The sequence below is a fragment of the Leptodactylus fuscus genome, chromosome 5 (genome assembly GCF_031893055.1).
Source record: "Leptodactylus fuscus isolate aLepFus1 chromosome 5, aLepFus1.hap2, whole genome shotgun sequence".
Taxonomy (NCBI): domain Eukaryota; kingdom Metazoa; phylum Chordata; class Amphibia; order Anura; family Leptodactylidae; genus Leptodactylus; species Leptodactylus fuscus.
Genome location: NC_134269.1, coordinates 192,316,459 through 192,342,953, shown reverse-complemented (window position 1 = coordinate 192,342,953; position 26,495 = coordinate 192,316,459). Strand labels below are relative to the sequence as shown.

At 39.1% G+C, this 26,495-nt stretch overlaps 1 protein-coding gene across 2 annotated transcripts; it reads left to right on the top strand.

The window, feature by feature from the left end:
* Positions 1-5,414: 5,414 nt before the first annotated feature.
* Positions 5,415-25,482, top strand: CDX1 (caudal type homeobox 1). Of its 2 annotated transcripts, XM_075276412.1 has the most exons (4): positions 5,415-5,873; positions 14,451-14,495; positions 21,106-21,251; positions 24,847-25,482. In XM_075276412.1, exons 1-4 carry the CDS (start codon positions 5,441-5,443, stop codon positions 25,054-25,056), a joined length of 834 nt encoding a protein of 277 aa, XP_075132513.1. In that variant the 5' UTR covers positions 5,415-5,440; the 3' UTR covers positions 25,057-25,482. The 2 variants fall into 2 exon arrangements, with proteins under 2 accessions (XP_075132513.1, XP_075132514.1); XM_075276413.1 differs by lacking the exon at positions 14,451-14,495.
* Positions 25,483-26,495: the final 1,013 nt, after the last annotated feature.

The window sequence follows — 26,495 nt, the reverse complement described above, 5'->3', positions numbered from 1 at the left end:
TATATAATTCTAGTGTCTTGTACTCCCTCTCCCTACTCATACACATACTGTAATAATAAAATTGAACTTTGGACTGTTAAGTGTTACATAAATCTAAGCGGTCATTTAGCAATCCTGCTACACATGACTGACTAATCTTGCAATTTGTGGGAGACCAAATGGGACAAGATCCACCTTGCTGTGTTTTCAGCTAAGTGGTCAGATTTCTGCTGGCTCCTGGTAGTCTGCCGTCGATTATGGTGCAGATGATTCCATGGAGTATATTATATTCTAACATGAAGAAGTGGAAACTCAGCTCCTCGTCTCCAATACAAAATCTGTGGTCTACTGTGATCGAGGAGCACAATCGTACACCCCTATGGCACATGTTCCTTGTTGACCACTTTGTCTAATTTACCCTATAGCTACTTCTCTGCTTCCTTTTCTTCAGTAATTAATATAGGGGTGACTTTAGCACTAATCACCATGTAATATTTTAGTATAATTAACACAATATATCCTTGAATTAACCATAGCATAGAGTTAGGCATAAGCCCACCTTGAGGACCCTCACATAATTTTAAATGTAACCTGACAGGCTGTTTGGGATCAGTAAATCACTAATATGACATTAATAACCTGTGTATTATACTACTTGCCACAAGTATCCTTAGGAATCTAAACTTGATGATGTCCAATGTCTGCTGAGATGAGTCCACTGAGTCTCTGATGGAGGGCATTGCATACAGTAAAGTCAAGTTCATGGTCTGCACTTCAGTCGTATGCACAGTGAAGTGAAGTCTACTGATCTAGGCTTCACTACACTCAATGCGCATGCGCTGGAGTCCCTCAGTGGACTCATCTCAACGGACATTGGGCAACTTCAAGTTTTTATTCCTGCTGATACCAGTGGTGATGCAAAGACTTGGGACCCTAAACCCCTGCTGCTTAATGGCATACTTGCATTTTAGTGATCCCAAACAGGCTGGCTGGTTCCCTTTAATAACCAAGAATTAGGCTGTGTATGGAGACTTACAGGTTCTTATAACAATGTTGCAGAAATTTTTCTACATGTGATATTAACTAATCTTTCCCTTTTATAGTAGAGTAGTGGTTCTCAACCTTTCTAATGCCGTGACCCCACAATACAGTTCCTCATATTGTAGTGACCCCATTCAGTTTGGAACACGCGTCCATAACGGCGTGCGTTCCAGCTGAATATCGCTGCTGCAGACAGTAGCGCAGCTTCTCAGTGGCTAAAGCCATCAGAAATATGTATTTTCAAATGGCTTTAGGCATACCTCCCAACTTTTGAAGATTAGAAAGAGGGAGAAAATATGCAGCGCGCCACGGCGAGTTCAGCTCCGCCCACTTTTATGTTGACTCCGCCCATTCTCATTCATTTTTCATGTGCTCCCACACAGTATAATCCTCCTACAGTCACCCGTACATTATATGTCCCCCCGCCATCTCTCCCCCAGTTTCATATAACCCCTTCATCTGTCCCCAGTTTCATGTCCCCCATCTCTTCCCCAGTTTCATGTACCCCATCTCTGCCTCCAGTGTCAAGCCGTAACCCCCTTCATCTGCCCACAGTTTCATGTCCCCCCATCTCTTCCCCCAGTTTCATGTCCCCATCTGTTCCCCAGTTTCATGTTCCCCCATCTCTGCCCAGAGCTTCATGTCCCTCCATCTCTGCCCCCACTGTCATGCCGTCCCCCCCTTCATCTGCTCCTTCATTATGTTCCACCTTAATGTTTAAAAAAAAAAACAAAAAAAACATACTCACCTTCCAACGTTCCCTCGCTGCCCACTCAGTCTCGCTCACTCATATAGTTGTAGCCGCGATGTGACGTCATCACATCGCGGCTACACATACCGAAGCCGCAGCACAGCATTAAAGCAGGAGCTGGCTGTGTCAGCTCCTGCTTTAATCGCCTGTGTTTTCAACTCATCGGCGTCCTCCGGACGCCGATCTGTTGAAACCGGGACATATATCCCACTGACTGGGACGGTTGGGAGGTATGTGGCGACCCCTGTGTTTTGGTTGTTCGACCCCCGCCGGGGTCGCGACCAACAGGTTGAGAACCGCTGTAGTGGAGGATAAAACTGAAGCAATAAAATGGCACCAGTAGAGTAGACGTCAGTTTTAAGGTGGTCATACACATTCAATTGTTCAACTCAACCCACCAATGTCAATGTAATTGATCAACCATCTAATACTGTATATATGGGGACCTCCTGAATTTTCCCTGATGGCAGATGTTGGGGAATAAATGGTCGAACATTTTGGATTTCATCATCCCTGATCCTTTTCTTTTCAGGGAAGAAAAGACACCACTAGAGTACTCATTTGCCTACTTCCTTCTTCCTATTGATAACATATTGAATCCTGTGTGTATGGGGCATTAAGGAGACTATCTGTTGGTATGAAATTGGGGATGTATTGAGGTACAGTAGTGGGATCATGCACCCCAATGAGAGCCCAAGTATGACTCCATGCAAAGCAGAACTGCAATACAGCTCAGTAATTGAGTCCTTAGGGGAAGTAAATGGATCAGCAAGAAGCTTTATTGCCAATCATTCTTTTGTCATAATGTACATTATAAAGAAACACCAGGTGACATATATTGCTCAACCTGCAGTACCGATATGTTTTAAGCTTCACTGTAAAAATATAATGACTTGAGAGAGTGCAGGGAAAGGGATAAGAGGTTGGACGGTGAGGCAGCAATATTTAAGTATTGATATGGAACGACGGATCGCAAATGTAAGTTCTGCGAATCAGAAGCTGAAAATGAGAAGCTGGTATTACGTTCACCAACCAAATCTCCAGAGCGAGTTAAAAAAAAATCCACGAACATGGAGACTCTTGGAGTGATTAACCACTGAGATATAGAATGTACATGGACAGGAAACAACCACAAGTATATGGACTGGGCAGAACCACGGATACATGGAATGAACAGAACCACAGCTACATGGACTAGAAACAACCCCAGGTATATAGACTGGAAACAACTACAGGTATGTGGACTGGAAACAACATATATATATATATATATATATATATATATATATATATATATATATATATATGCTGGACTGAACTACAGGTACATGGTACAGGTACAGGACTGTACCAATCCACAGGTATACAAAGTGGACTAATCCAGAGATACATGGACTGTAAAGTAGCATTGCTACATGAATTGACCTGTACCACTGATTTGTATATAGTCATTATACCCATATTTGATAAAGCCCCATCACATTAATCTATTACCAATCCTAAACACATGTACATTTTTTCCCCATCAGTGGAGGAAATCCATGTAAACACTTGGAGAACATATAAAAAAAAACTCCTACAGATGTTGTCCCTAGCAGGATTCAAACCCAGGACTCCAGCACTGCAAGGTTGCTGTGCTAACCACTGAGCCACTGTGTTGCCCCATTAACACATGTCTAATTATGAGACTGTTGGGACAAATCCTTTCGTATTTCATGTCCTCCTGAGTCCAATCTGCCTCATTTCTAGGATCCCAAAGATCAGCAGTCAGCTACTAGTGTCTTCAGTGCCAAGTCCCATTGCACCATGACACTTGGGCAGGCTAAGTACTGAAATGAATTGGCAGTCAAGCCATGTGTAATGTATAAGTGGTTACAAAAGGAAGTGCAAGACCTTTCATCCCATGTGGACAACGCAATGTAATCACTTCCTTCTATATATGTTAAAGATCCATTTTCTAGGTTGAGATTAAACTACTGATACAATTCACTATAATGAGATGGCTCAGTGCTTAGTACTACAGTCTTGCAGCACTTGAGTCCTGGGTTCAAATCCTATCAAGGACAACATCTGCAAGGAGTTTATATGTTCTCCCTGTGTTTTGTTTGTAGAGATGAGAGAGTACTGTTCGGATCAGCCAATCCGAACAGCACGCACGCATTGAAATGAATGGACGTAGCCAGCACGCGGGGGGTTAAACGGCCAGCCGCCGTCAAAGCGGAAGTACCAGGTGCTTCCATTCATTTCAATGCGTGCGTGCTGTTCGGATTGGCTGATCCGAACAGTACTCGCTCATCTCTATTTGTTTGTCTTTCCTCCCACACTCCAAAGACAAACTGATAGAAAAAAATATCATTACTATAATGTATCCAATCCATTCAGATTGGCGTCGAATGGTTTTGTCCTAAATATCTCGCTTAACTTTTTCAATAGAACAAATCTAACATTGGAAAATCCCCTTTTATTGTGACAGGTTCTTTACTCCTTGGAATTAATGATATTTATCAATGTAAAGTCTTATTTTGTAAAATATAAGATATTAATTAACCAGTCCTGGTCATGTGATGAACCCCCCGTGCACCTGGGTGACAGCAAGCAGAGATCTAGAAAACCATGAAGGATTGATACATGAAGTATATTGAGAAATTTTCATCATGCAAAGAATAACATTTATTTCCTAGAACTGTACATCCCCTGAAGGTGATTAGAAAAAAAAAATGCTTTTTTTTTTTTTTAATTTATTTTTTTTATACCAACAGCGCCACTCTTGCTTTTGGTCTATGCCTGGTATTGCAGATCTTCCTTATTAAGATAAATAGGGCTAAGTTACAATACCAGGTTTTAAGATTTGCTTGTCCTTATATAATCCACTACATAGTGTTCCTATGTGAAATTATGGTGCATACATAAGCATAACCTTTAACCACTTCAATGCGAGAGACACATTCACATAAACAGCACTTTAATCTGGCACGTATGTATTGTAACTCAGACACTTCACAAACATACAATTGTAAGACTGAATATACAAAGCTGATCTGACATAAACAAGATAAGATAAAAATTGGGGGCAACAACTCCAAGATGTAGGCAGAAGCAGAAGACTGATACACCTTCTATTCCACATACGTTTTCAGAAGTTTCCACGTACAGAATGACTTCCTTAGGAGAGTGGAGCTGGTATTTCAAGGGCAGTGTTCACCTGTTCTTCTGTATACGCCTTGTCTTGTGGTGAACCCTGGAAGGTCTGTAAGTTTAATGTAGCAAAAGGTTCCCAGTGTTTAACTGGGATTTTAAGCGCTTTGTTAATTGAGTTTGTAGTATTGTCCTTGGGATGATTTTTTCTCCTAGAGACAAACACACACTGGCACACACCGAGGCTATCTGCTAAGCAATTTGTACTCTTTGAATTCACCTAGTGGCTACCACTTTGATTCTTGTACTTGAGTCCCTTTGAAATGCGAAGCTGTCTTTCAATGCAAATCATAGGCCTATTGGCCCAATAAAAGGGTTTAGACAGGGAGGTGCCTATCAAAGTGATTGCTAGCTAGCTGCCAAGGAAGGTGAAGGGAACAACAGTCAACCAGGAAGAACTAGGGCAGAGTTGAGAAGAAAAGTCTCATGACACAGCTGGGAGGCACATTATGTGCACTGGATTAATCTCTGAAAATGTATGTGGGTTATCTTTTGGATAAGGACAGCAATATGTACCCCAACCCCGTCAGGCACCCTGGTCTGAACCTCAACCCCCCAAATTATGTTCCTGCACCTCCTCAGTATTCCGATTTCCCCAGTTATCATCACGTCCCTGGGATTAACAGCGATCCACATCATGGACAACCTGGTAGTACCTGGAGCTCTCCATATGGCCCTAGCAGAGATGACTGGCATTCGTATGGACCGGGACCAACACCATCTTCTGCCAATCCTGGACAGATTGGATTCAGCCCGCCTGATTTTAATCCGGTGCAGCCACCTGGCCCAGGACTTTTGCCACCACCTATGAACAGCACTGCACCTCCTTTGTCCCCCAATGCACAAAGACGCAATCCTTACGAATGGATGAGGCGCAGTGGAGTGCCACAAACTAACCCCAGTAATGGTGAGTAGTATACTCCTATCTATTTGTCTACCTGGAACTAAACTTCTTCAGTTATAGATGTCGACGATACTGGGTGTTTATTTTTGAGAATTATTTTTTCAATTTTCTAGACCTATTTTATTGGTTATGGGGCTAAAAGTTTTTATAAAATTTTAACATTTTTACAAATTTTGTCACTTTTGAATATTTTTTTTTAAAACTAAAATCTACCAAACTTGTCAGCAAATATCCAATATGACTAAAAATTTACATTTAATATTGCCAAAGCATATCGCAATACGATACATGGTACTTAATAAAAGAGACGATATCTGAATATATATATGTATTATACTAATGTGGAGGATATGTGTTATATGGGTCATATTACTGTAGTAAAACTGGACCATACAAGTGGAGGCCATTGTTTGATGTGTTAAAAATATGTTTCGTTCTCCATTTTTAAGGAGGTCTCCTTTTTGGATTGCCAGCTAGTACAAAGCAGGTACTTTTACTAGGATAACTTAAAGGGTCCATTCACACGGAGGAAAATGTTGCTGAATTTCAGCACTGAAGAAAAGGACCCCCATTGACTTCAATGGGTTTCTTTTTCTGCTAGAGATTCTGCTAGCAGAAAAAGGAACCCTTTGAGGACAATGGGAGGCTTTTTTTTTTTTCAGCGCTGAAATTCAGCAACATTTTCCTCCGTGTGAATGGACCCTAAAACAGCCATTTTAGAAAGAGGAAGGTGTTGGCCAAGTTCTTCTATTTTTAGCACTACTTGCTGAGAATATGGCTCTCTGTACACTGCTCATTGGAGTCGCTGGGTCATGTGGTTGGGTCAGTAAATAACATAAATATTTCAGATACTAATATATTTCTAATGTCCATGGTTAGCTGTTAATTCAGTGGTTTAGAAATCTCTAAAAAAATAAATATGGGACAGTGATGATCTATATAGAATACAGGCTATGAGTTGACTCAGCTAAGGGTCCATTCACATGGAGTAACGTGCCGCGTGATGTGGCACGTATACGGCGTGAGACTTTGTGCGCCGTAAAAGCTCCCATTGATTTCAATGTGAGCCTGGATCGTATACGCCGCGTTATTTTGCACGCTGCAAAATCATGGCTGCAAAATAACGCGGTGTATATGATCCTAACTCCCATTGAAATCAATGGGAGCTTTTACGGCGCGCAAAGTCTCACACGCCGTATACGTGCCACGTCACGTGGCACGTTACTCCGTGTGAATGGACCCTTAGGTAGTATTTAGAGCTTTACATTACGTATATTGGCGAGAGAATTGGTTTGATTCATAACTATTGACCTAATACTTGATGCAACTACCTTGCAATCTGCATTGGGGATTATTCACATGCGGCAGCTTCTGTTGCAGAAATTTCTATGAGGGATAACCAGCCTAAGGGTAAGGGATAAGTAACCTCTGGTGAAGGTGATATTCCAGGGGAACAAAAGATCAGTCAGGTTAGACTTCTGCTTGCCCTATTTTTGGGCTGTGTCCATACACGCCAGGTCTATTCCAAATGTCATTGAATTTTTTTTGTGTGTGTTTTGTGTGAACTTTTCTGACGCGTTATGTTGTATATTTGACCTTTTAATTGGCCTAATTTGTTTGCTTTATTGCATAGTAAAAAGATCATAAAAAAGTCATCTTAGACCAGGACTATCCATATGTTTATTCCCATCATTCCGCGTGTCATACTCTTTTATATGGCGGTATAAAGCACATTATTGTGACGCTTTTGAGGGATTGCAGTGATTTTACTCCCTACCCATTAGATATTCCAATATGTTAATATTTAGATATAACTACACTTCATTGTTTTGAGCTTTTGATCTAATTCAGGCTAGATTAGAGCAACAGAATTTTCAGCGGAATCCTCAAAAATCTTCACACTAGCTATTTGTTTTACAGCCATGGACGTCGTACATGGTAATATATTTCAGGGTCCGATTCAAGTGTCATCTTTATAAAAATGTGGTCCACAAAAAAAGAAAACAAAAAACTAAAATAGCTGCTCAGTGGCTAGAACTACAGACTTGCAGTGCTGGAGTCCTGGGTTCGAATCCTCCCCAGGGAAACAAGGAGTTTGTATGTTCTCCCCGTGTTTGCTTGGGTTTCGTCCTACACTCCAAAAACATACTGATATCGTTTTTAAAATCTTCCTTATTTTTCAGCAATGTATATATTAAAAACAGAAAGCACACGGACAGTATATGGATGATGTCCATGTGCTGTCCATTGTTTTTCATGGGTCCTTGGACTTGAATTGCTGAGACGAATAAAGAGAAAATACTATTGAACGTTGCTATTTTTATTTATGTGCTTCTTGGTTCTTGAAAAACAATGGACATGTGAATGGCACCATTGACTATAGTGAGTCCTTGTGCTGTCTGATTTCTTCACGTATCACAAGGATAGCACATGGACAGAAAAGTAGTTAGTGTGAAAAGGCCCTTAATGGGAGGGTTTGCAGAATCCACCCAAAGATTGAGCAGGTCACTGATTTTATTCAGCAAGCAGAAAAGTAAGCGTCTGCCTCTTATTGAAATGAATGAGATGCAGAATTTTTGCCACTTTTTTTTTTTTTTTTAATGTAGATTGTGAGCCCCATACAGGGATCACAATGTACTTTTTACTTTCCCTATCAGTATATATTTTGTAGAATGGGAGGAAATCCATGCTAAGGGTGAGTTCACACTGAGTATACGCCAGCTTATTCTGAACGTAAAACACATTTAGAATCAGCGGCGTATAAAGCAGTTCCCATTCATTTCAATGGGAGCCGGCAAATGAGCGCTCCCCATAGAAATGAATGGGCTGCTTTTTTCACTACGAGCACTCCCATTGAAGTGAATGGGAAGTGCCGGCGTATACGGCTAGCTCTGCTCATGCCGAGCCGTACACGCAGCGCTTCCCATTCACTTCAATGGGAGCGCTCGTAGTGAAAAAAGCAGCCCATTCATTTCTATGGGGAGCGCTCATTTGCCGGCTCCCATTGAAATGAATGGGAACTGCTTTATACGCCGCTGATTCTAAATGTGTTTTACGTTCAGAATAAGCTGGCGTATACTCAGTGTGAACTCACCCTAACATGGGGAGAACATACAAACTCCTTGCAGATGTTGTTCCTGGCAGGACTCAAACCCAGGACTCCAGTGCTGCAAGGCTGCAGTGCTAACTGCTGAGCCACCGTGTTACCTTGCCGCATACAATTTTTGACATGTCGAAACTATCAGTACAGCTAAGCAAACTGCAAAAAAGGTCATTTTAGTGAATCCTAGTAATGATTTTATAGATATTTATTGTAAAAAATAAAACTGAAATGTGTGATGAGTATCGTGTTTTATACGATTTTTATTATTATGAGCATACAAAAAGAGCAATGATAAAAATCAATATAAAAAACCCTGCTTAAAGGAATATTCCTATCTCATAAAGTGATGACATTACCAAAGATATGCAATCACTTTGAGATTGGCGGGGATGCTAGATGTCGTGAGAATAGGGGTCACAATGCTGACTCTATTCTTAGATGGGGGGGGGGGGGGTGCACTTCCAGACCTGAGCATACTTGCCTTAAATGTTTAATAAAATTGTGAGTATTATTATTATTATTATTATTATGTAAAAATACTACTAAAATAAATTAATAGCCATATAATTAAGTAGACTATCAGTATTACATAGATTGATTGATAGATCATCTATTGTAAGCCCTCGCGGGCAGGGCCCTGTACCCCACTGTGCCAGTCGGTCATTGTTAGTATTATATCTACCTGTATATTCTGTGTATTGTATGTAACCCCCCAAATGTAAAGCACCATGGAATTAATGGTGCTATATAAATAAATAAATAAATAAATAAATAAATAAATAATAATAATTAATAGATAGTCCCTTAAGTTGAATATAATGTTGATAATAAAGATATGAGAATTTACCTTAAGCTTTCATGTTCTGCATAAAAGTATTTGAATTGTAACCTGCTGATTTTATGTGGCTATGTTTTTTTAAGGGCACTTGCAATAGTATAGACTTTACCCCATTTATTTGTCATTGTCCATTAAACATCAATCATAAATCATTCCCGGAAAGCTTAAACAGCGACTCCGACACTTTATAGCTTATTACAGTATTGTAAGAAACTGGGCAATAACATCACAATAAATCTAGTAAATGTAAATATAGCAATGTCATTTCAATTACATATAAAGTAGTAATGTACAATAAGTAAGATAGATAGATACTGTACATTCTTTTGTATACAAGGTACTGTTTGTTACAAAATCTACCCAATAAAGTGAAATGTATCTAGGTAAAAAAGTACAATAATATTCTGTTAGCTTTATTATTATCTACATTGATATTTGAAATATATATATATATATATATATATATATATATATATATATATATATATATATTGTAAAGAAGAATTACCCCTTTCCATGAATTTCAAGAGTTCTACAATTTTTTTTTTTGCTCAACTGACTTTGAATCAAGTCATTTGCTAATATATATATATATATATATATATATATATATTACTGTATATATTATAATTTTGTTTATTTAAATAGAAAAAGTCTTTCATATTTAACTTATATCTTAGTTATTTGATTTATATTAACTTTTATATTTAATACTTTAATATCTACTCAATAAATTGAAATCTATTTAGGCAAAAATAGCAGTATTCTTTCTGTTATTCTTATTGTTAGTAGTAATAATAATTTCTTAATAATGTGATAATTGGAACATATATATATGATAACCTATGCACAATGCACTATGTTAATAACCACTCCTAGAGGTCTGGCATAAAATAAATCCCACAAGGTCCTGGACTTATTGGACCTAAACGTTGAAGATGGAATAAATGTACATGAATTTTTTCACTATTTGTAGTGCTGCCTGCTTTTGAGATATGTAATTGTAGATTTATTTAAAAATTGTACAGGAAATTTGTCAAGTTTCAGTAAATGGTGTAGATGAATTGCAGGAGTTTCCATGTAGAAGCATTCTTTTTTCTTTTCCATATGGATACATAATATCATAAGAGTGCGAGTGGCTCGCTTGCAGCTGATGGGACTGTGTATGTCATTGTGCACCTTCCATAGAGACACCAAATAGATTAAGTTGCGATTTTACTCCTTACTGATTAACCAATGGTGATTTCCACAATAATGGATGTTATTAGTCTATAATGGTCACATCTAAGTGATATTGAGAACAAAAAGACTGGACATGTTGAAGTTAAACTGCCTGATGCTTCTTTTCCCAGGCAAGTGAGAGTCAGGACGCCCCTATGGGAGGTGTATCTAGTGAACAGTTCTGTCTCCCGCTGCTTTTATGTAGAATATGATACAAGATTATTGGCGGCATATTGTTCTGTGTTAATGGTGGTAGAGGTCACCCCCATGTTCTTTGAACTGGCTTGGGCAAAAGCCTCAGTGAAATGATTGCTGATTAACACATTATATACTGTATTATGGATGCTTGTCAGCCAGACACTGGGTACGTGCACATGGTGCAGATTACACACATACTTTGTGTATGGATTTGCATGAGGAAAATCTGCAGCATACACTGTTATATGTGCATGTAGCCTAAAAGGGACCTTTAGTGTCCAAATCCTCATTTGCAGAAATTATGGTGCCATCTATAGCCTTAGATTTTTCCAAATAGTAATGCAAACACCCGGGGTACGAACGCTCATTTCCGAGAATCAGACTGTCTAATGTGTTTACTTGATCATTGAGCGATCATTTGCTTTTAGTAGAGCTTGGGCTGCCAGCAAATAATGGATGTATGGCTTGATGGCCACATTTTGCCCCTCATCAGTGTCGCCTATTCCAGCCCTTAGTTCCTACTGCAGCGTCCTTGTCCTTGTTTTGTCCCAGTCCCTAATATCAGGATTACACTGCAGTCAGATTGTGCAGTTCTCCCTCACGGCATCTTCACTTATGGCGTTTTCTTTACCGTTCATGTACTACAATTGTGCTGAAAATAATTTTCCTAAGATATTACTTAATGCCAATCTGATAGGACAAATCATATTTGATATCTTTTTGAATTTTTTGGAAATATTTTATGTAAAAAGTGGATAGTAAAGTAGGATTTAGGAGCTGAAACTTAAAAAAAAAAAAAAAAAAAAAAAATTACAGAAACAGTTTCAATGTATCTTCGGTAGTATGAGTGGTGACAGAAGTGGAGTAACATCTCAGGGCAGAAGGGAGAGCCTACATTCACTTGAACTTGGTGAAAAACATTATTTTTTTTTTTTTTATTAGACTGCTTTGCACCCATTTGAGTGTATGGTGGGATCCGTGAAAATGGACAAAAATAGAGCATGACCTATATGTTGATGGTCCGCTGTAATGGACCATAAAAATATTGATTATGTGAATAGCCCCTAGTAAAATTAAAGTGACTGTGTGACGCAGGATGTGTCCCATGGCCGATATTCACTGCTGTGAATAACATAAAAATGTGTGTCCCAAAGAAGAAACAACCTACAAAATACACACTATACAATCACAAAACCCCCCACCAATAACCTCATTATAGATACTCATATTACATAAAGAACATACATCACAATATACCCAAGAACAAACTAACTCCAACATACAGTAGTCCACACCCACGCTATGACTAAGGGGTCAGTATACCCCGAAACGCGTTAGCGTTTTTGTTTTATGGCTGCACTTTTTCAGTTTTTTCATTGCACTTTTTTCTATGTGTGTACGCTATATTTTTAATGGAATGAATTAAAAGGTTGAATTTTATTCAAGAGTGTTGCAAGCCGTTATCTTTCTTCATCGCATTTAGTCCATACCCAATGCCATTATTGAATAAAAAAACATTTGTGTTGATGTTCTATCATGTGGGGATTGGATATGAACCTTTGTGAGTTATTTTCCTCTTGGCTATATTGTGATTGAGGCTAAGGCCCCACGTTGAAGAAAAACAGCTTTTTTGTTGCAGATTTTGCTGCCTCTTTTTGAACCAAATCCAGCAGTGGATTGAGCAGAAGGGAGAAGTATAAGAAATTCCTATATATTTCCCATTCCTTATGTAGCCTTTCTTGGCTTTGGCTCAAAAAAACGCTACAAAATCTACAACAAAAAAGGTGCATTTCCACAACGTGGGGCCTCAACCTAATAGGTTTTTTTAGGTAATTTGTGTATCAATAAAGATAGTATTAAAGGTTTACTTGTGGCTATATCGTGTACTTTGTAGATGGTTTAGTGTGTGGTTTTGTTTTTTTTGTCACATTTATTTTAGGGGGGAGGGTCCCAAGATTCACCAACTTAGAATTGGAGTGCACTTGTGCAAAAATTTTGCAACATTTTAAAAAGCTGCAAAACAAATCTGTATTTTTCTGGAATGTCCATTTTGCAGGGACTGTAAAATACTGCGTTTTTTTTGCCTATGGCTGGGGCCCTGAGTTGCAAAAAAATGCAGCTAATTCCAACCACACATTGCAGAAAAAAATCTGCAGAGGAAAATGCATTTCCATCGTTTCCATCATCCATTGATTTTTCTTGCAATGTTTTATTTGTTGCATATCGCTAAGTGGGGCCTTAACTAAACTATATTTTAGAAAAAGGGGCGATGGACACAAAACTAAAAAAAATGCCACGTCATTGTCAAACTTGGCACATGGTATAAAAATTGCATAAAGTTCACTGAAATAGGCCACAATTCAGGCACAAAATGAATAATAAATCAGCAATAGTGACTTAGTACTAGTCTATTGTATAGATTTGATAGAAACGTAGCTTAGTCCTGAGCTTTGACTCCACAGATACACATGCTTGGAGAGTAATAATTTATTTCTTAATATAACGATTAGAGATGATTTCAATACTAGATTCGAATAGTTTCAAATACCTCTGCTCCCATAGGAATGCATTGTAGCGGCCGCACACCAAGGGGTTAAGCGCCGGCTGCTAACATGCATTCCTATGGAGCGAGGTATTTGAATCTAGTATTCAAAACATCTCTAATAACGATATAATATTAATAAATGTATCTCCCTTGATAGCCAAGCACTGGGAGTGTTAATAACATGCCTGGTCCATCTTTCTCCCAACATTAGAGGAAAGTGAAGCCCCCTGCATAGACATCAGATGGGCACCCAGGGGGTTCGGTCAACCTTCATCTTATATGCTTATATTGCTCTTTGTTGCTGTTGAGTTATATGTTCCAGTTATAACACAGGTTTCCAAAGCCCGTGTTATAATTAGGGTTGAGCGATTGGGATCGGAAAAGATCGGATCCCGATCGACGATCGAGCGAATTTCATGATCAGCTGGAAAATGATCGGAAATCGGATTTTAAAATCGATCCGGAAATCTCAAGATCAGCTCAACCCTAGTTATAATAATTAATATCTGACATATCTACCAATGCGAATTGTCATGTCATTGTTCTGCTATATATCTTGAGTTGCTAAAATGTATCAGATATTTTGGTTTTCCAGTTGTAGGCAATGTAATTCCACTTTCTTAGCTGTCAGGTCCCTACATTTTGTGATCACATATAATTTCTGTTGTCTCATAGAAAATCATGTATTGATCCCAGGCAAGGGTGAGGAGCACGGACAAGGTAAGAAAGATTTTTTTTTTTTTTTTTATTGTTCCTTAGAAAGTGGAAGCAAGTCCCCATGAACAACCAAATAAGCATGTTTTGCAAATTGCAGATCAAAGGCTGCCGGGGCAGAATGAGAAAGAGGGGAGTAGTTTAACCCTGTCATCTCAATAGACGTATTGTCTTCGTTGGTCGTAAAAATGAGTTTTGTAGTGTCCACCCAGGTTAGAAACTGCTTTCACGTTTGTTCTTTCGAGCTTCATTTTTTTGGTAACTAAAAATATTGTCAATGGACCAGCACAAAAAACAAAAAAACAAAAAAAGATTTCTGTATAAGCAGAAGCTTGACTTTGTAAACACTACATTATACGGAGGCCATAGATGTTAGAACCATTCATTGCATAAGGTCAGGTTCATCGATTTCCATGTACTATTTGTATGTGTGTAACAATAGTACATATTTTTCCACTAGCTTCATATTGACATTTGTTGAAGTAAAGGTTAAAATTACAGTATGGTCTTTTTTTTTTTAGAATTTTTTTTTCTATTTTTTTTCACCTAGTTTCATATTGTGTCTATCAATTAGTTACATCTGTGTCTTACAAAACATATAAGAGTAATTTCACATATAACTTTCATTTTTTCCTTAGCATTTCACTGCTGTAGACCTGGGCTCCACGGGCCAGAAAAGCAGAGATTTGACTGTGGCGGAAACGCCGTGGGAAAAATTGCGGCATTTTACATTAATTGCAAAGTGGATGGGATTCATGCAAATCCCATGCCCACTTTGCGGTAAAATCCACAGCGCGGACACGCTGTGATTCCCAAAACTGGTACACTGGTAATTATCTCTACGGAAATGCCGACGGCTTCTCTGTAGATATAAAGGTAACAAAGTCAGTGAACGTTCCCATTGCGGTTTTTCCCGCAGTGCTTTAGCTTAGACTGAGGCTCCATGCAGCAAAAAAAAAAACACAAAATAACCACATTGTAGTTTTTCCCCAGCATTTTTCACAGGAAGCCCGCATAGTTTTCCTCTGGCCCTTATTATATCTATATGGAAAATGAAAGTATAATTGACATGCTGTGATTTTTAGGCTGGGTTCACATGGGGTTTTTTGAGCCAGATTCTGAGGCGGATTCCGCGTCAAAATCCAGTCCAAAAAACGCCGTGTGAACCCAGCCTTATAAAACCAAGTATTTTCTGCTGCAGATTTTTTTTCCTGCAATGTGCAGATGGGATTAGCCAGAATCCTATCCACGTTACAGGTTCTGTAAAGCAGTGCGTTTTTGCTGTAGTGTTTCTGGCGCAGTTAAAAAATTGCATTTTCACAACATGGGACCCCAGCCTCAAGCATATTATTGATCACATTCTAATCATTTGTTTAACTGATCATTTTTACAGATACAAAAGCAGATGCTAAAAAGAGATGGAGACTGATGAGTCAATGTTAAATAAAATAAGTTTCTGTCCATTTTTTTTTTTTTTTTTTGTGGAACACAAAAGGGTAGCGTGTCCGAGTGTCCTGTCCTACAGAAACCGATCCAATTTTATATGTAAGAGATGGTATTCAGTATTCTATTCTTTTGTTTTTAGCATAAACTTTTTGTTTCCGTAAAATTGAAGGCACAGAACTATGGTCAGAGTGCAATATGGTAACATGTAGGACCAGCAATAATTTTTCTTGGAGGTCAGAAGGTAAAGGGTAATAGTTGAATCTGGCAGAAATCAAATGTTACGACTTACAAGCAATAGGTTTTCTGATGCAAATGGAGTATAGTGAGATCTTGAGTGCAGGAAGAAGGAGGAGAGAGACAGGAGCCTTCATAGATAGCATTGTTCTCTGACATTGTCTTGGGTTGTTCTGGGTGGAGATACCGAAGGAAGAAGCTTTGATCTTTGACACAATTCTTACATTTGAAATTTAGGGGTTTCTTCTTGCTCATTGAAAATACAGACTAAGCAAAATTGCACGAGAGAGTCCCCAGAGCTCCATTTTACCAGCTATGGCCACAGGACTTCCTCTTCCTACAAAAGAGCAGAGACCATAAAACATATCAATGGTTTGGGAATTCAGAACATTTTGGCATCCTCCATAGTAGAACAATTTTCAAAAACTAGAAATTACTGTAGTTTTTTTTTCATTAAAGAGCATTTCCACCATAACAAATTTTAATAAACATAGGATTTTTCTAACTTTATCTAATAAATATTTTGTTTAATTGTCTCTTAGGAAGTGTATGTCTCCTCGCTGTTTTATAGCTAATTATCCTTTGGGAGGTCTCAGCTCTTTTTCTAGACTCTTCCATGGTGATTCCCAGGTCTAATTTGCACATTGTAATTTTATGTGGCACAATTTCAATTCTGTGATGATTTAATATATGTTATATAGTTGCAATCCCCAAGATCTTTCGTTGACTATGTTACTGCAGATAGAACATATATGAAGCTGAAACCTTCTTCAGGCACCTGTAGTGGTTTTTACTGATTGGCAAGAAAAACATGTCTGTATGTCATTCACATTGGTTTGTTATGCAAATGGACAAAAAATTGGAAATGCTGTCGGCAACACAGTGGCTCAGTGGTTAGCACTTCAGCCTTGCAGCACTGGGGTCCTGGGTTCGAATCCCACCAGGAACAACATCTGCAAGAAGTTTGTATGTTCTCCCCGTGTTTGTGTGGATTTCCTCCCATTCTACAAAGACATACTGATAAGAAAAAAATAATGTACATTGTGATCCCTATATGGGGCGCTACGGAAGGTTCTATAAAATCTTCATGTCACTCTTAATCAATTTACATGATATCTAAGATACTCCTACTGAAAATGTATGTATTATGATCGGAGCGTATACTACATGTGCGGGCTTCCTACAGAGGAAAGGAACATTCTTTTCTAGCTGGTATTCACTAATGATCCTACATAGAGGCTGTCTTTCTATGACCTTAGAATTCACACTATACTAATATACTATTTAAGGCCGTATTCACACATCTGCAATTTACGTACATAAGCAGTCCACATTTTCATGGAGGGCATACATATCTATTCTTTTTCATGTATTTATTAAGATATTATTATTATTATTATTATTATTAATAATATTATTAGCCATCAGTATTTTTTTTTTTCTACGACACGTAGCACATGACCCCCAAATAAGCAGGGTGGGGGCTGTCAATGATTATCATGTGTCTACAGCCTTAGGATTTATTTTCTTTAAACCAGAAAATTGCTTTATGTCCAGTTCTTTATCCATCTTGGAGATACAGATGTCTGTAAGGACCTTATTCCCTGGGCAGTGCTAAAGTACTTTGCATTTCCATGAGAGTGTCTAACACTGGCCTTACACATAAGCTATCTGATGACCCCACTGCAGGATCGGTGATCTCCAGGTCGCCCTGTGACTCCTTCACTAATGTTAATGAACAGAGTTGCATTGCGACCCCTAGTGTGCCATGACTGTAACTTCTAGTTACAAATAGGTTGAGCAGGGCTCAACTAGAAGTCACAGTCATGGTAGACTAGGGGTCGTAATGCGACTCCTTTCGTTAATATTAGTATAGGAGTCACAGGCTGGACCAACGATTGTTGGTCACATGTTGAGAGCTGCGACCAAAGTTAACATGTAGTTCTAGGCTAAGCATGCTTGGTGTGACTGTGCATGCGCTCAAAACAGGAAGTGTGTGGGGGGGGGGAAGCTTCTTCCCAAAATCATAGGATCGGACAGTTGAGATCCAGCTGCCCGATCCTTATCAGTTAGGAGGTCCATACACAACAGATGTTTGGTCAGTCTTAGTTGGGTCGTTCAATATACATTTACATCTAATTTACAGCATGGGGTTCGGAGACTAAAAAGGTATGTCGCTGAACATAAAAGTAGGCGATCTCCACCTCGCAATGTTCTCACTTGACATAATTAGTGATAGGGTTAATGGCCACTGATTATTGCTTTAGCTTCTGTGGAAATCAATAAAGGTGGGTCTCAGATTAGACAGTTGTCTGCAGCTGGGAAAGGAAATTAATAGCGCGCTTATCACATGGATAGTTATAAATCTTTAGACATCAGAGGAATATAAATGAAGTGGCCATTAATGCCGATAAATAAACAGATGGCTTATGTGGATACAAAGGCAAAAACAGCTCAAAGGTGCCGTCCCTTCTAATGCAGTAAATCTATAAGAGCCAAATAACCCTTCTGTCTGCATTTGTACCATAAAGGCAATCCGTAAAATTAGAATTTATGCACCTTACCATGCAAAAGTTATAGGCAGAAGAAAAATGCTGCGATGTAAGAACACTTTCAGAAATAGAAGGGTTAATAATTTATTTTTGTTAATTAGCAAAGTGTAAAGTGAATGAAGAAAAGAGAAATGTAAATGCCATCAATAATCGGTGTGACCTTTGCCCTTTAGAGGAGGAGTCCTGGAAGTGATGATGTGGCCCCTGCAGAGCGCTGATCTCATCATCATCCAGTCTGTCTGGGATTACACAAAGGATTGGAACAAGTCTATATCCACAGAAGATCTGGGCTTAGTTCTCCAAGATGGTGGGAACAACCTCCCTGCCGAGTTCCTTCAGAAACTGTCTGCAAGTACCGAGAAGAATTGATAAAGGGCAAAGGTCACACCAAATATTGATATTTAGATTTCTCTTTATTTTCCACTAACTTCATTTTGTGAATAAAAATAAGCTCTAAACTTTTATTTTTGAAAGTATTATTACGATGCAGAATTTTTTATGGACTTGCCTAAAACTTTCATTATTATAAATGGGACACTGTAATTGGGTGACATATTACAGATTTCACACTAGGACCCAGAAGCTTCAAATTAAAGTTGGAGTTGGCCATGACCACTGTTATGATTCTATATGTTTTTGTTTGTTTTTTTTTTTTTTTTTTTTTTATAATCTTCTACTATTTTTTGCCATTCATACTGTAGTATTCATGGACACTGAGCAATATTTCACAACCTATCACTGCTATCCCTAAAACACTACTCCCGGAGTAGATGCTCACATTACTTCCAAAGTCTCCTCTACTGAACAGGGGTCCACAGGTGTCTTCTGGCTGGTTGTCCAGCAATGGTTGTTGTGGTCCATCTTGTAACCAGTAAGTCGCTTCTAATACTGGTTAGTTCTGACAGCCACTCCTGCGTTCTGTTCATACAAGCAGGCCACAGGATACTCTGCTCTTGTAATAATACTGGATCACAAGTAGGGTTGAGTTTTTGGGTTGGGAAAAGATCGGATCCCGATCGAGCAAATTGCACAATCTGCATCTGCTGGAAAATGATCGGAAATCAGATTTTTTTTAATCTCAAGATCGGCTCAACCCTAAAAGTGACTTTTCCCATAGACAAGCATTGACTTGGGTTGAGTGATCGCGATCAGGAAAGATTGGATCCTAATCGGCGATCAAGCAAATTTCACGATCGCGATCGGGAGGAAAATGATCAGAAATCGGATTTTAAAATTGATCCTGGAATCTCAAGATTGGCTCAACCCTAGTCACGAGTCTTCCTGAGTGAAGGTCAGGTAATTAGAAAATACGGCCAAATTACGCCCCTCCCCTCTGTTAGCCCAAGGGGCCAGAAACGGAATCGCATGACATGTCTTCGTTGCCCTGACTCTCTTATGAAACAGGAAAATGCTTATTCCTTGAAAACAAAAGATGCAACTTTTTTATTTTGTAGCCATCTACTTGATGGCCCATTGACGATTATGGAATTTTTTTGGCAGAATTGCACCCAGTAGTTCAGTTTTGGTGTATTATTGTACAAATGGTATAGCCTAATCCAAAGAACATACTTCTTTTAAAACCATTTTTTTTTTCCATTTATGTCAACATACTAACAAAATGTCACAATCAGGGTGGCAGATACGTTATTGATTTTAGTAAATGTAATGAGTAAGACATATATGTAGACAGCAGGCTGCCATGTTTAAAAATGTAACCTGATATCTGTTGACAGTGAACAAAAATCAATAATTAAGTGGTAGACAAATATTACCTGGTCCTTTGATCACAAAGGGTGACCATTAACCTCCTTTAACCTTTAGGTGTTAGTGGGAATGTCCAAGCTATCCAAATCAGGTGAGTTTTGTGTATCAGTGTATAAGAAATCAAGAATTACTTGTGCTATGTCCTACGTGTTGAATTAATACTGGTTTGTGTGGTGCTTGTAAACCAAAATGGTCCCTTCCTCAAACTGGACATTGGTAAGTGCAGGGATGAAAGTATACCAACCATATCTGCTGCCAGATAGGTTTCAGATGTCAGTAGGGTGCAATATTTATTAGGTGAAACCGCACCCCTTATAGGCATGGACACGCCTCTTTCTTGTGACATGGGCTTTAATTATGGCCGTAAATTGGGTTCTAATAAAGAGCCCAGCTTACATAAAAATTGACAGTTATCCCGGCCACCTGAGAGAGTTGCCTACTCTTCATTAAAGTCTTTAAGGTCACTCCATTTTAGGGAGGTCCCTGTAAGGTGGCTGGACACCATCACTGCAGCTTCTAAGGGTAGGCCATAAAAGTTGATGTCCTGGACAACCCTTTATGTTTATTTTTGCACGAAGTTCTAGATTTTATGTTACATGTCTTTTTATGTTCTCTTCTAGGCAAGACAAGAACAAAAGACAAATACCGTGTTGTATACACAGATCATCAGCGTCTTGAGCTGGAGAAAGAATTTCACTACAGCCGCTACATTACAATACGAAGGAAGGCAGAGCTGGCAGCGACATTGTCACTAACGGAGAGACAGGTAAACCAATTCCTGTATAATGTTATTACCAGATTATTCTGCCCTAGGATCAACACACATACTAAAAACCTATGGGCTAAAGCCACACATTGTGGAAAAGCTGCTTTTTGTTGTGATTTTGCTGTGGTTTTTTGAGCCAAAGACAAGAATGGCTACAAAAAGAACATGAAATACATAGGAAGTTCTTATTGTTAGTACACAGATGCAGTACCAAGAAAATTGTAAGTACCAGTATCAGACACACTGATCAAAATGGCAAAATAATGTGGTGAGCGTCCTGTGCACTCTGGGCCGCACCAAACCCAATGCTCCAAAACTATTTACCAGAGCCCCTGATAGTGGGGATGGACCTGGAGTCGCAAGTGGTAACATTACAGTGAATACAGGGCTGTAACATTTTGTGACTTACAGGAGACGTCTCTGACTAATCGCTCACATTTCCCATCTCTTCCCTTTAGACTGCCATAACCACTTCTTCCAGCTGTGACTTGTCTCTGGAAAGTTTGAAAAACAGACATCTTTGACTAATATATATATATATATATATATATATATATATATATATATATATATATATATATACACACACACACATAAATATTGGGAAAGTTAGCTCTGTAGAAGCAGTGGTGCGGACCCAAACAGTCAAGAAAGTGACAAAACGTGCAGCAAACTGGTTTATTTAGAAAAAAAAAAAACCAGGAAAATAAATAATCCTTGACTTCAGGCACAAAATAAACAAAATACAGCTTTAAATTTTAGTAAAAAACAAAATAAATACCTGCTCGTCCGTGTGCTAACTAAACAGTAGGTTAACCTAACTGTACATGTGGTTTACTTCCAGCCACACAAACAAAACAGTAGCAATATTGTCTCACCAGCTCAGGGTTACAGGTCAGAACTACACACTTCCATTCACTTAATGGAACTGCACACAATGCAGGATCTGCAGCCTTTTATGGGTCAGTAATGAACCTAGGATCTACACCTGGACTGAAGCCTGCTGCAGATCCGCCCTGGACCACACATGCGTCAGAAGCCTGGATCTAAAATACCTGGACTCCAGCACTTTGCCTGTTACCTTCTCACAAGATATATATATATATATATATATATATATATATATATATATATATATATATATATATATATATATATATAATGATGCCCCCTTCTATACATAATGTCTCCTAATGAAGTTTTTATAAATGTGCCTTGCATGCGGAATTATGCCCCACAGCAGCCCCTGCATATCTCTATGTGAGGCATAATAGAGGTTGCAGGGGCCACTGTGGAGCATAATAAAGGTTGCAGGGGCCACTGTGGGGCATAATAAAGGTTGCAGGGGCCACAGTGGTACCTTATTGGTTCTTTATCATAATCTAATTTAAACCCCAGTAGTCAATACAGGGTCTCAAACCACCATCCTTCTCTTTAACAAAAAAGAACCCTGCCCCTGCAGGAAAGGTATAAGGACAAATATGCCCTTTGCAAAGAGCGTCTCTCACATACTCTCTCATGGCCAGTCTCTCAGGCTCAAACAAGTTAAACACCCTGTGCCAGAAGTTTGCAGTCTGGCTCAGGAGGTCACCGGCAACCCCTGCATGCCGCCGTGGAGGTTCTGGTCCGCCCCCTAAACCACCCGGAAGAAGACAGCCATGGACCAAGAGAGGAGAGGGTCGGCAACCTCTGCATGCCGCCACGGAGGGTCTGGCCCCACTCCTAACACTTATACTTCTACCTTCTGCATAATCTACTCCTGGCTTTGGCTCATAAAACAACAGCAAAATCTCCAGCATAAAAAAGCAGCTTTTCCACAATGTGGGACTTCAACTGTAAGGTTCTTCTAAGATCGAACTATGCAATTGATAGCTAATGCTACATCCTTACACACATTTAAAAGCTACTATCATGATATTTTTCACAGGTCTGAACTTATTTGGATAGACATGTGGTCTGTTCAGGAGGCCCAGTGGAGGTGTACAAAATAAACCAAATTTATACTCGCTTCCCTCTATTGTGGTCTCCTTGCTGATGTCATGCGCCTGGACTGAAGAGATCTCAGACTATAATAATTTTCTCCCATTTTAGTTAATCTGAGATGAATCCCAAATTGTTCAGTTTCATTAAAAACTGAACAATTTGGGCCATTTAAGACAAACCCGGCTCACCCATCTCGACTTCTCACCCTTTATAAAACTCAGCTGGACTTGGCTTTAAAAGCTTCAAAATAACCAAAATGTTGTTCCCCCTTAAATTTTTGTTTACCGAAGCTGCTGACAGGCCTGGCTGACATCTACCCTAACAGTCTAATTGAGAACACATAGGTGCACTGCCAGATCAAGCATCTATGTGTATGGGGGCATCAGGGACAATAGCTGTAGGCTGAACAAGTGCTCGGTCAACAGCTATTCAAGGCGTATCGACAGCTTTCATTTTCAGCTCTTTAAAATGTCCGCTGATCTGTGGTGGGTTATGAAACCACATCCAAAGTAGAGGTAGGGTTGATAGGGCTCTTACTGTTTCTGTATGGCCAGCACCCATTTTTCTCTGATGTTCTGCCTTTATTACCAGAAGGAGATTAATTTGATACCTTTGTGTTATGTTCATGCTCTTACCAATTTTAAGAATTAGTGTTCAGTGTTCAGGCTGGAGGAAGTTGAACAGGTGAACACTGTTCACCTGTTCAACTTCCTCCAGCCTGCCTCTGTGTGACTGGGTCTACATAAATTTGTTTCTTTATTCTCACTTGGGCAGAGCAATGTCTTGTTCTTTGTTCTGTTTATAAGTATGCTTCTGTTTTGTCAGTGCCGAGTCTGTTTTGAGTCCTAGTCTTCCTGTAGCCTCTGGGCTTTTTTGCAATATATCCTATATACCTGTAGTCTCCAGGCTTTCTACAGTGTATACTAAATTATCCTATATACCCGTAACTTCTGGGTTTTCTGTAATTTTCTCCTAATTTATCTGATCTGCCTGTAGCCTCTGGGCTTTTTATAATTTGTCTGCTTTAATGTTTTTGTGCTTTCTTCTACCTTGGGCCGTGTGCCTCCTGCTACCTATGTTTGTCCTTTCCTAATCTCTGTCTGATTTTAGCCTGTTTACCTGTCTGTCTTGGTTTTAGCCCCTGTTTGCACACTTCTGTCTGGTTTGGTCAGCTGCTACCAAACCAGGACTAGCTCAGGATGTAGCAGTCTAGAAGACAAGGGCAAACATTGGGAGTCTGGTGAGATGATACCCTTAGAGTTGGCATCTCAATGTTTTCAGTTGGATGCAGTTTTTCAGGATGCTGAAAAAAGTAGTGTCGTGTTCGATTTTTGCCCAGCATTCGCAGCTGATTCTGCTACAGAACCCGTACTGATTCTGCTACTGATCAGCCCCATTGTATCTGAAGCTAATGACTGGGTGAATATGGGGCTTCAGATTTTCTTCTGCAGAAGGCACAGGCCTGGAATTTTGAGAGAAATCTAAGGTGGAAAACTACTTTATATTCCTCTTTACTTCAGCCATCTGGACGACCTCTAAGACTAGTTCTTATTATGTGCCTTGCTCTTACATTTGTCATATAATGAATATCGTGATGTGTCTTATTCTACAGGTTAAAATCTGGTTCCAAAATAGAAGGGCAAAAGAAAGAAAAGTAAATAAGAAGAAGATGCAACAGCAGAGTCAACAGGCTACCACCACCACACCGACACCTCCCACCGTAGGGACCACTGGAGGGATGGGAGGCATTTGCAGTAGCAGTAGTAGTAATAACATGGTATCTCCAACAACACTGACTATCAAAGAAGAATATCTCTCATGAAGTCTCTAGACCTTCAGGCTACTAAAGGACTACTAAATGTGATCCGCAAATAAGATTCTATGGAAATACATCAATGGGCTCACGCATTTTAGTGTCGAACTTTTTTTTATCCTTTTATAAAGATCTACTGCCATATATTTCCCTGCAACAAGGAGCAGTGATCTGTGTCTACTACTGGACTAAATCTGACATATGTTTGTGTTAATGTATATTTAAGAAGGAACATGTAATCTATGGCTAGAATTTTTTTAAGATGTATATTTGTTTCTGTTTTTTCTAGTTTTTACAATGAGCTTTTGTATTGTAAAATTTCTTAAATTTCTTCTTACGAGTTGGAGAAAAGATGTGATAAAAATGACTTGGCCTAACTGTTCGCAACAAGCTCTTTTTCTGTAAATTATGGGTCATTGTCATGGCAATTGTCAATAATATGCACAATATGTAAGTTTTATGCTGATTAAATCTCATGTTATTTTATGCAGATAAATTTGTACAAAATTGTTTCTGTATTTTGATGGTAGAAAGTCAATGTTACAGTTGCAGTAACATCCCCAGCCACTATACAGTTATCTATAAAGGGATTGGATGCAGCACCAAACAGCTGATCCTTGTGGGGGCCAGCTACCGGCCTCTGAATAATCAGATATTTATGACTTATCCTAAAGATAAGCATGTGAAAAAAAAATTCCCTGGAAAACACCCTCAAGTTAAACAAAAAATTAGGGGGACTACAGTTAGCATTTGATGAACTTTGGGAGACTGTTGTATTATTGAGTTCAATGTATACATCATATACATCTTAAATGCAGGGTTTTTTTTTCTTAGGGCTCTGTACTGTGCTGCCCCTATGTTATTCCTACAAAAACTATATAAATACATGGACACTTGGGTGTTTCAAGTTGGCTATGTGTTTTTACACAGTCGTCTGAGGGAGTCTTCACACGATGTAACGCTGCGCTCATTCTGAATGTAAAAACACGTTAAGAATGAGCGCGTAAAAAGCAGCTCCCATTGATTTGAATGGGAGCCGGCATACGTGTGCTCAACATTGAAATCAATGGGAGTCTTTTTTTCCCTATTGCTTTCAATATATTACGCGCATATCATATTGAAAGCATAGGGAAAAAAGCCTCCCATTGATTTCAATGGGGAGCGCACGTATGCCGGCTCCCATTCAAGTCAATGGGAGCTGATTTTTACGCGCTCATTCTGAACGTGTTTTTACGATCAGAATGAGCGCAGCGTTACATCATGTGAAGGCTCCCTCACATGCCATTGACAGACCGTATGGGAACACACCCCTTTTATAAGGTCAATGATAACACCAGGTTGTCAATTTATTTATACATATCTAGGAGGAATAACAGGGAAACAGTACACTGCTGACCTCTAAGAAAAAAAAGCTGCATTTATTATGTTTATATGACATATTATTATAT

Excerpts from the sequence above, each read along its gene's own strand:
- CDX1 (XM_075276412.1), top strand. The coding sequence starts at position 5,441 with ATGTATGTGGGTTATCTTTTGGATAAGGACAGCAATATGTACCCCAAC. Across the intron at positions 14,496-21,105 it reads GGGTGAGGAGCACGGACAAG|GCAAGACAAGAACAAAAGAC; the intron begins GTAAGAAAGATT and ends GTTCTCTTCTAG. Across the intron at positions 21,252-24,846 it reads TGTCACTAACGGAGAGACAG|GTTAAAATCTGGTTCCAAAA; the intron begins GTAAACCAATTC and ends CTTATTCTACAG.